Source organism: Panthera leo, chromosome A2, assembly GCF_018350215.1.
Source record: "Panthera leo isolate Ple1 chromosome A2, P.leo_Ple1_pat1.1, whole genome shotgun sequence".
Taxonomy (NCBI): Eukaryota; Metazoa; Chordata; class Mammalia; order Carnivora; family Felidae; genus Panthera; species Panthera leo.
Window position 1 is genome coordinate 6,653,730 of NC_056680.1, and position 11,282 is coordinate 6,665,011.

General features: G+C 46.2%; 1 protein-coding gene across 1 annotated transcript in view; it reads right to left on the reverse strand.

Moving 5' to 3' along the window:
* The window catches only part of MUC16 (mucin 16, cell surface associated), a 96,152-nt gene that overhangs the window by 59,490 nt on the left and 25,380 nt on the right, over window positions 1–11,282 (reverse strand). Inside the window, exons 6-8 of the mRNA XM_042914585.1 lie at window positions 9,709–10,254; window positions 7,686–7,799; window positions 270–4,187 (exon numbers count right to left, since the gene is read on the reverse strand). Coding sequence (XP_042770519.1) covers window positions 270–4,187; window positions 7,686–7,799; window positions 9,709–10,254 — 4,578 coding nt within the window. The remainder of the gene's footprint in view (window positions 1–269; window positions 4,188–7,685; window positions 7,800–9,708; window positions 10,255–11,282) is intronic.

Genomic DNA, 11,282 nt, shown 5'->3' on the forward strand with positions numbered 1-11,282 from the left:
ACATACATGAGATATCTAAAGTAGACTAATTCAAGAACACAGAAGTGGATTAGAGTTACCAGGGGCTGAGGGGAGTGGGGAAAGAAAGCTAATGCTAATGGGGACACAGATTCCATTGGGAGTGATTAAAGGTTTTGGAAAAAGGACAATATTCATATAATACTGCGAATGAAATTAATGCCACTGAATTATGCATCTAAAATGGTTAAAATAGCCAATTCTATATTATATACACATTTTTACCACCGTAAAAAAAAAGTCATTCTTACTTGTTTCTGAAGTCACACTCAGAGAGGTCAAGGTGGACATCCCAGGTGAGGTCTCAGGGACAAAGGGACTTGCCACAGATGTATTGAAGGTGGCTGCGGTCTCCGCCATGATGGGGCCTGAGCCTGTGGCAGCTAAATTGGTGGTCTCAGGAGTTGTGGTTTTCAAGATAGCAGTTGGACTCGATCCGTCTCTGTGACTGGTTTTAGGTGGTGTTGGGGTCTCTGATGCTATCAAGGTCACAGTGTCCCCTGTCACAGTCTTGGACAATTCCAGGAGTTCAACTGAGGTCACAGGTGGTGAGGGTTCTGTGCTCCAGGAAGTTAAGGTATGAGACTCACCAGTGGTTTCAGGGATACTGACAGGCCCAAGAACACCAGCAGTCAAAGTTGGGCCACCTGTGCTGGCCTCTGATGCAGGGCTGGTGGCCAATAAGCCTGTGGTCTTCAATAACACAGGGGAAAGAGTTGATGTTGAAATAGTTGTGATGTCTGTGCCAAGATGGGTGGAGAGTGAGGCTGTTTCTACAGGAACACCAGGTGAGACTGTTGGACCCAGATCAACTCTGCTGGTCTCCGTCATGGATGTGGTGAAGGATGTTGTCTCCGGTAGACCGAGGGAAACATTCCGAACTGGAGGAGCTGTACTCATCTCCAACTCAGGTTGGACGGAGAGTGAGGCTATGGTCTCTGGTAAATGAGGAAAAGCAGTTGAACCAGGAAAATGTGTACTTGTCTTTGCACTGGGGTGGGTGACCAATAAGCCTGTGGTTGCTGGTTCACCAGGAGAAAGAGTCAGACTTGGAATAGTCATATTGGCATCTGTCTCAGAAGCAGGAACGTGAGAGGTCACCATATTTGGTGCACCAAGGGAGACAGTTGGAACCACTGAACTGGTTTCTTCCCCACGGCTGGTGGCTATTGACTGTGTGGTGTCTGGTTCACCCTTGGAAACAACTGGAGTTGTTTTGGGGACAGTTGGACTAGTTTCTTCAGAATGAGTGACTGATGAGACTGTTGTATTTGTCTCCTTAGGAGAAATAGTCAGGGTTGGAACGGCTGAACTGGTTTCTGTCCCAGAATGGGTGACCCACGAGGCTGTCATCTCTGCCTTTTGTGGGGAATCCGTCAGAGTTGTAAACATTGTACTGACTTCCACCCCAGAACTGGTGACCAGTGAGGTCACCAGCTCTGGCACAGTAGAGGAGACAGTTGGAGCTGGAATGGCTGAGCTGGTCTGGATCTCAGAATAAATGATTGTTGAGGCTGTGGTCCCTGGCTCACCAGGAGAAAGATTCAGAGTGGGAATGACTGTACTGGCATCTTTCTCAGAACTAGTGACCTGTGAGGTCACCATATCTGGTACACCAGGGGGGACAGTTGGAGTTGGAACAGCTGAACTGGCTTCTGCCCCATGGCTGGTGGCCATTGTGTATGTGGTATACAATTCACTATGGGAAACATTGGGAGTTGTCTTGGAAACTGTTGGGCTGGTCTCTGCAGGATGGGTGACCAATGAGACTACTGTATCTGGCTCCCCAGGGGAAGCAGGCAGAGTTGGAACAGCTGAACTGAACTCTGTCTCAGAATGGGTGACCCATGAGCCTGTGGTCTCCATTTGACCTGGAGAAAGAGTCAGAGTTGTAAAAGTTGTACTTGTCTCTGGCCCAGAACTTGTGGCCAGTGAGATTTCTACCTCTGGTACACCAGGGGAGATGGTCAGAGTTGGAATGGCTGAACTTGTCTGTGCCCCAGAACTGGTAGCTATTGAATGTATGGTATCTGATTCACTGTAAGAAAAATTGGGTGTTGCCTTGGGAATAGTTGAGCTGGTCTCTGCAGGATGGGTGACCAATGAGACTGCTGTATCTGGCTCCTCAGGGTAAGAAGTAGGCAGAGTTGGAATAGCTGAACTGGCTTCTTTCTCCAAAAAGGTGACCCATGATGCTGTGGCCTCCAGTTCATGCAGAGAATCAGCCAGAGTTGAAAAAGTTGTACTCGTCTCTACTCCAGAACTGGTAACCACTAAGGTCACCAACCTTGGTATGCCTGGTGAGATAGTTGTAGCTGAAAATGAACTGACTTCTGCCCCGGGAGTGGTGGCTGTTGAGAGTGTGATACCTGATTCACTATGGGAGAAATTTGGAGTTATTCTGGAAACAGGTGTGCTGGTCTCTGAGGAATGGGTGACTCGTAAGGCTGTCTCTGATTCATGTGGGTAATCAGTCAGAGTTGGAAAAATCGTACTGGTCTCTGCCTCAGAATTAGTGACCAGTGAGGTCCCCACTCCCGATACACCAGGGGAGATAGTCGGAGTTGGGATGGAAGAACTGGTCTGTGCTCCAGGATGATTAACCCATGAGACTGTGTTTGCTGGTTCTCCAGGAGAAAGAGTCAGAGGTGAAATAACCATACTGGCATCTGTCCCAGAGCTAGTGGCCTGTGAGGTCACCATATCTGGTACGTCAGGGGAGATAGGTGTAGTTAGAACAGGTGAACTGGCTTCTGTCTCAAGGCTGGTGGCTGTTGAGGGTTTGCTATATGATTCACTATGGGAAACACTGGGGGTTGTCCTGGGAACCGTTGGGCTGGACACTGCAGGATGGGTGACCAAGGAGACTGTTGTGTCTGATCCATGCAGGGATTCAGTCAGAGTCGAAGAAGTTGTACTGGTGTCTGTCCCAGAACTAGTGGTCTGGGAGGTCACTGTAGCTGGCACACCAGATGAGACAGTCACTGTTGGAATGGCTGAACTGGCTTCTACCCTAGGAGTGGTGGCCATTGAGAGTATGGTGTCTAATTCACTTTGGGAAAAATTTGGAGTTATTCTGGAAACAGGTGTGCTATTCTCTGTGGAATGAACCCACAAGGCCGTTGCATCTGGCTCACCAGGGGAAACAGTTGAAGTTGCAACAGTGGAAATGGCTTCTGTCCCAGGAGGGGTGACCCATGAGGCTGTTGTCTCTGGTTCATGTGGAGAATCAGTCAGAGTTGTAAAAGTTGTATTGGTCTCTGCTCCAGAACTGGTAACTGGTGAGATTCCCACCCCTGATACACCAGGGGAAATGGCTGGAGTTGGAAAGGCTAAACTGGTCTGTGCCCCAGGATGGGTAACCAATGAGGCTGCTGCATTTGGCTCACCAGGGGAAGTAGTCGCAGTTTGATCAGTTGGGCTGGTCTCTGCTCCAGAACTAGTATCCACTGAGGTCACCAGCCCTGGCTCACCAGGAAGGATACTTGGAACTGGAATAGATGAACCGCTCAGTGCCCCAGGTTGGGTGACCCATGAGGTGTTGGTCTCTGGTTCATCTTGGGAGTCAGTCAGAGTTGAAATAACTGTGCTCATCTCTGCCCCAGGACTAGTTACCAGTGAAGTCACCATTTCTGGTACACCAGGAAAGACAGTCAGAGTTGGAACTGCTAAACTGACTTTTTCCCCAGAACCAGTAGCTGTTGGGGGTGTGCTGTCTGATTCGCTGCGGGAAACACTCAAGGTTGCCCTGGAACCAGTCAAGCTGGTCTCTGCAGAATGAAAGGCTCGTGAGGTTGTGGTCTCTGGCTCACCAAGGGAAACAGCCAGAGTTGGAGAAGCTGGACCGTTCTCTGCATCAGAACTAGGGACCAGTGAGGGTGTAGTCTGTGAGCCTCTATTGAAAACAGACGGGGTTGTCCTGGGAACCTCTGTGCTGGTCTCTGCTCCAGGTATGGTGGCCAACGAGGCGGTCATCTGTAGAACATCAGAGGAAATATCTGGGGTTGAAATGATCGTTCCTCTTGTGCTTGTGCTGGTCACCTTGCCTGATGTCCTGAGGAGAGTCCATGTTCCCGAAGCAGGGGTAGAGACAGTAGTGGTCAGAGTTGCTGTAGAGGTGGTCTTCAGAGCTGTGGTCTCTGCTCTCTCCATCCAGTCTGTTGGTAGTCCTGTGAATTGGGGGATGGACACATAGTTTGCACAAAATAATGGCCGCTTACTGGACTGCCACCAGCTATTTTTTTTCTCCACATGAGGAAACGGAGAGAAATGTGTCTGCCTGGGGTATATGCTTCTGGAACGGGAGAAGGAATTGTCAGAGGCATCCCCGCACCTTCCCTTTCTCATGTGGCACTGTAACTCCATGAATTCTTAACCACTCCTTGTTCCCAAACATTTTCTGTACTCTCCGGCCCCCGAGCCTTTTCTTAAGGCTGTTTCTCTTGTCTGCCTCATCCATTATTCATCAGATTCCTTACGTTCTGCCCTTCTTCAAACCCTAGCATGAACCTACCTTTACAAATCCATGTCAGAATTCATCTTTCCCTTGTCGATATTTCCTTATCCTAATGTCTGAATCGGCACAGTGGCACTCCTCATGGTTGGCTTGGTAAGAGCTATTCATAGCCAGAAGACTGCTTGGCATACAGTAGGTGCCCACAAATATTTGCTGAATAAATGAGTGAGTGAATGAATGGATACATAGATGGAGGTATGCAAAGAGAGATGTCTTCTCTGGCTTGAGAGAGATCAGATATCATTGTGCTTAAGAGCTTGGGCTCCGTTAGAAGGTGGTCCTGCACTCAGATTCCGACTCCCCCACTAAATGGATGTGTTACCAAACCTTGCTGGACTTCCATATTGTCATCTGTAAAGTAGGTATAAGTACAGTGGCCATCTCAGAATGCTGATAAAAATTCACCAAGCATGGTGCCTGGCTCAAATACTGCTACTACCTGCTATCACTGCTGTTAACTCCTATTTATTATTACCATTACTTCGGCTACTATTACCTCACTGGGGTTATTACTGTTATTTTTACTACTTTTTGTGTTTCCACCACAAAATAAATGTTTGCTGAGTCGGAATTTGCCAGGAACCATGCTAGACCAAAGCTGGCCAAGGTGACTGGAATTCAGATTCTGATGACGAGTAAAGTTGCATTGGCCGAGACAGCAGCTACTGACTGGGGCCTCAAAAAATGGTCTGAGGGAAGGATGGAGGACCATTGGGAGGCTTCTCCATAAAGACCACAAAGCCCATTGACTTAGTCCAGGAACAAAATAAAAGGGATTTGGACTCTGATGGGGAGCCATGTCCCTCTTTTACTAAGACCATCTAAAAAAAACCCCACATTTCTGGGAGTGGATATACTAAAATGCTTTATATGTATTTGGTGTTGATGAGGAGGGGGGTGGGGAGGGACAATTGCCAAGCACCTAGCGTGCTTTATCTCTTTGATCCTCATCAGAGCACTTAATATACATTATATTGTTCTTGCAGTTTTGTAGAAGAGAAAGACAGAAACTCAGAGCTCATCATTTACCAAGGTCACACAGCTGCTGGCCACTGGTGTGGAAATTTGAACATCGTTCTGCCTGAGTGCTAAACCAGCACTCTCCAGCACTGAAATCTATGATTCCCTAACTGAAGTTCAAGATCCTGTGGGAGCCAGGATGAAAAGAGAAGGACGTAAGGAGAAAATGTCCATCCGGAGAGGTTAAACAAGAGTCCTCTGGTTCAGTGGTTCTCAAACCTGGGGTGATTTTGCTCCCAGGGGATACTTGGCGATGTCAGGAGACCTTTTTGGTCATCGCTACTGTGTATATGTGGAGGGTGCTACTGGCATGTGGTGAGTAGAGGCCAAGGATGCTGCTAAACATCCCACAGTGCACAGGACAGCCTGCAAGTAATTATTTGCCCGATGGGACTGAGGCTGAGAAACCCCGCTCTATTTTGAAAGCACTCAGTGAATACGGTTAGCTATTCCTCAGAAGCTTTGCCATCTAAATACTGGTCACCACCTGAATGAAACCCAGTGATTCATTTCTTGGTGACCTGACATAGTCAATCCTGTCAATGCCCCACTTATACCCTATACAGTGACCCCGATGGGATCCTGATGCAGCCTCTGTGACTCCACACCTAAGGGCGTTCACTCAGCCTGTGTGTGTTGGGGTGCAGGGCAGGCTGGAAGTGCTGAGGGTTATAACCGCAGGGTCAAGCATCCCACAGCCAATGACAGAAGAAAGTTGGCTGACAAAAGCCCCAGCTGCTTCATTCCTCAGATTAGACAACACTGAGATGTTCTAGGCTGTCTCCCAGAGTTCCCCAGTGGGACCGACACTGTGGCCTGTAGCTGTGGCCTGATCATGAATGCACCTTGCGTTGACTTCCCTTCCTGGTCTTCTCCAGTGCTTCTTGGGACCATCCCCCACCTGTGACAAACCACCTGTCCCATATCCTTAACTCAAGTTTGCTTCTGGGGGAACCCAATCAAAGATGCCTGGTCACAAGATAAGACTAATAACCTGACTGGGGGGTAGAAGTGACTCTGTCCAAAGCCTGCATCTTGGAAAAAGACTCCAAAATGTACTGGTAAAATAGACTGGTCTCCAAAAATCTCAGGAACAGCTTAATGGGTATGGGGAGCTTTACCTTTTAACCACACAATGAGGAGGACCCCTTGCCATATACACCTGCACCTCTTAAACTCTCAGACAGAACAATAATACTGAGAAATGTTAACAGGTGCCTTTTAGAGGGAAAGATTCCACAGTCAATAATGGTGTAAAACCTTAGGTTGAATAAAGCCAAACGAATTTCTTTACAGTAGAATTTCTCAGAGCCTTTAATATATTTATGCATGCTATCGTTCTTTAGGAAGGAGCAACATATTCGCCAAACTTTTTTTTTTTTGCCACAAAATTCTTTGTCTTTTTGTTAAAGGGTATCCAAGCATTACCAAGCCTTAGAAGGTTTCCTGAATATTGTTTTCTGTTGCTGTCTCCAGGATCATTTCCCACCACTCCATTCTTCTACCTCACACTTTAGCAAAGGTGAATTATTTGTTCCTCCAAGATATTTCCAGTTTTACCCCTCTCTGTGCTTTTGCATGTGGCTGGCTGTTCCCTCCATCCAGAATGTCTTCATCAACTCCCTTTGTCTTTCTGGTAAATCCCTAGTCATCCCTTCAAACCCAGTTCAAATATTATCCCCCCCATGAAGCCTTCCTTCTATAGTTCAAATACATCTTCATTGCATACGTTTACATTTGCATCACAGGAATTTTGTTCCTTTGTTGTTTCCCCGGGGGTCTGAGAGCTCTGAGGATACCATGCCCAAGGATTCTCATCTGCACATCCTCAGCTTATAGCACAGTCTCTAACACAGAGAGAGTGATCAATACGCATTTTCAGAATTAAGTTAAACTGGGTCATATTTGTGGGATTGGCATATCCACCCTTGAACTAAACTCACTATGCATGTTATGAGGAAAAGAAAAGTGGTAACATCCACCTGGTAACAATTAGACAAAGATCCAGCTAAGACAGGGAAGCCCATGACCACCCCACATTATTCTTTCTCTTAAGAAACATCTCATCTCTCTGGAAGAGGAAACAAGGTCACAAGTGGGATTACAGGGAAGTAAGCAAAGGTGAACCTACCTGTAGGACTGGCAGATGATGTGGGTGCCACATGTACATGGACTGGTCCTGTGACACCTCCATGGGCTGCTTCATTGGGTATCTTTGTAATACGCTCCACGACGCCATCAGTCCCTGTGGGTGAGGGTGGAGAAGAAACCTGGGTTAATTCATCTCATCCAGAGAGAGAGCACTGTTCAAATGAATCCACTTCATTGACTATATAACTCAATTCTTCTCAAGTCCAGGACTTGAGCCAGGGCTATATGCCACGAGTGACCAGCCCTGTCCATTTGCCCATTCATCCACCCATAGATTTGTCCATCTTTCCTTCTACCATTGCTATATGTACCCATCCATCCTTCCTTCTTTCATTTATCCATTTTCCCATTCTTCCTTTGATCCTCCTATTCCCCCAACCACCCTTCTACCTTCTTACCATCCTGCTCATCCCTTGCTTCCTGAACACCCATGACTCAACTACTGAGCCATGTTTTAAGACCCGGATCAATACCTGTCAATGTACCAATCAATTTTATTGTGAATTGAGAGGTAACCAAGTCATCCTCCTATAGATGTTGTCCATCAAAGCAGGTGCTAAAGTGGTTAGCGCACCTGTCTCCCAAACAAAAGTTGGGGCCAAATTCAACTTTTCAGAGGAATGGAATCCCCAAGAGGTTCCTTTCCTCATCTTCAGATCTCTTGGAGGGGGTGTACCTCTTCCTAGGCCCCAAGTCCTTCCCACATCCCATACATACTTTGTTCCATCATCTTTTATTTGCTCACCAATTTCTTCACTTTTCCCTTGTGTTTGACTCTGTCCTTAATATAAAAACATAATCATTTCAAAGGGGGATATTGAGCCTATATCTATGTGTAATTTAGCTGTTTTGCTAGTTCTATTCAACTCGCTCATACTCCCTTCATTAGAGTCCCTGAGGGCCCACACGTTGTCAAAGGACTCACCTCATTTCAACTTGACTATCAAGCATCTGATGGGACTGACAATTTTCCTTCCTAAAACTCTCCCCTCCTATAGCTTCTGTGATGCCAGAATCTCTTTCTTTTTCTACTCCCTCCTGACCACTGCTGCTTAGCCTAATAATTAAAAGCATAGATTCCTAGTGCCATATAGTCTGAGTTCTTACTACTTATTAGCTTTGTGATCTTGAGCAAATCACTTAACCTTCTGTGCCTTGGTTTACTCATCTGTAAAATGAGCTTATAATCATCTTTTCTTTAAAAAAAGTGTGTTGGAATGAGGATTAAATAACTTAAAATTTTTTTTAATGTTTATATTTATTTGAGAGAGAGAGAGAGAGAGAGAGAGAGAGAGCGGGGGAGGGGCAGAAAGAGAAGGAGACACAGAATCTAAAGCAGGCTCCAGGCTCTGAGCTGTCAGCACAGAGCCTGACATGGGCTGGAACCCACGAACTGCGAGATCATGACCTGAGCCAAAGTCGGATGCTTAACCAACTGAACCCACTCAGGCGCCTGAGGATTATGTAACTTAATAAAACAGTGCCTTGACATAGAATAAGTGCCCTAGGAAAATCTATTGTTACTGGAGTGCCTGGGTGGCTCAGTTGGTTGAGTGTCTGACTTCGGCTCAAGTCATGATCTCACAGTTCGTGGGTTCAAGCCTTGCATTGGGCTCTGTGCTGACGGCTTAGAGCCTGGAGCCTGTTTCAGATTCTGTGTCTCCCCCTCTCTCTGCCTCTCCCCTGCTTGCCCCTGCTTGTGTGTGTGTCTCTCTCTCAAAAATAAATAAGCATTAAAGAAATAAAAATCTATTGTTATTAGCATTATCGTTGTCATAATCATAGTAATGTTAAAACATCTATCATGGTACTGGAGTCATCCAATGACTTGCTTATTTATATTTGCTTCTCCAGTGCCTAGAACTGAGGATAGATCAACAAATGTTTGCTGAAGGAATTTCTGTGCAGTAATAAACTCCTAATAACTCCTTTATACCTCTCAGGAAAAGAGCCATTTCCTATGAGTCCCTAATAATGGGAGTACAGGATCAGTGGGTCCTTACTTGTCAGCTGTGTTGAGTGTGGAGGAAGTTGAGAAGCCCTCGTCTCTGTTCCTAAGTGAATCTGCTCTGTCATTCTGGTATCCACACTGGATGATAAAGATGTCCTGACTGGCTTGGTCCATGTCTCCAAAGTACTGGCCACAACCAAGGGTCCTTCAGCAGTGCTACCCTCTGTCCCAGTGTTGGTGGCCACCGTGTGTGGGGTAGCTGTTGAGGAAGTGCTCCCCTGGGGGACTGGGCTGGTTGAAACATCTGTGGTAGTGGAGGCTGAAGAGGCGAAAGGCGTTGAAACTGTTGAAGGTAGACTGTCTGCCACAGTGGACAGAGCATCTCTAGGGCCTGGTTGCGTCCAAAATAATGGACTGGCTGAGAAGGCGGCTGAGCTGGCACCTGGGACTCCAGATGTAGCTGCTGACGGAGAAGGTGCCAATGTGTCAGCTGAAAGGGTCTCAGCTGAAGACAGCATTACTGTGCTCAGGTGATGAGTCCTTTCTGATACGGACACAGAAAGCTTGGGTTCTGGGAAGGAGGTTACACTGGCAGGCCCTGCGAAAGAGAGATGCGTAAGAGAGAGAGATCGACTTGAATTCCATCACACTGCCAAGATGAAGGCTGGTCCAAAACTCATATTTTCCCAGTGACTTCAGGCTTGGAACCCTTGAAAGTATGAGTGGAGAGGGGCACCTGGGTGGGTCAGTCAGTTGAGTGTCTGACTCATGATTTCAGCCCAGGTCACGATCCCAGGGCTGTGGGATCGAGCCCCATGTCAGGCTCCGTGACAAGGGTGGAGTCTGCTTGAGATTCTCTCTCTCTCTTCCTCTGCCCCTAGCCCCTGATCTTGTGCATACTCTCTCTTTCTCTCTCTCCCTCTCTGTCTCTAAAATAAAACAAAACAGAAAAACATTAGTGGACAGAGGAGATAAAGGTGTGTTTAAAGGTGACTATAAACTAGAGTCTAGGGCTATGAATGTCTCCTGCAGTCCAGGAGAGAGATGGGAAAGTGGCCCTGCCTCAATGTTCTGGGGCCAAAGATCAGTATTGGAGTGGAAATATTAGTCTCCTCCATGGAACAGATAATGCCCATTGGATAAGAGGTTCTGCAAGGCTTGTTAGGACAGAGAAAGGTGCCACATTGTAGAAAAGCTAGTCTACACGTTAATTACAACTATAGTTGTGAAAAGAAACTTATATTCTTTTAATTTACAGTAATGTCAAGGGTGGCCATTGTTTCAAAGGAGGTGCTCTTCAATAATGGAGATAAAATGATTAAAGATCCCAAGACTATGACTAATAAAACTCTGTCAGAGCTAGAAATGTGAGGTGAGGTGGGAGGAATAGGAAATAATTTTCTAATATCAGTTATTGTGAAAGAATCTAAAGAAAGGAAGGGTGAAGCATGGAACACTACCAAAAAAGCAAAAGCAGGGTTTATAAGAAAGAAAGAAAGAAAGAAAGAAAGAAAGAAAGAAAGAAAGAAAGAAAGAAAGAAAGAAAAGGAAAGAAAAGAGAGAAAAGAAAAGAAAAAAAAGAAAAAAGAAAAGAAAAGAAAAGAAAAAAGAAAAGAAAAGAAAAAA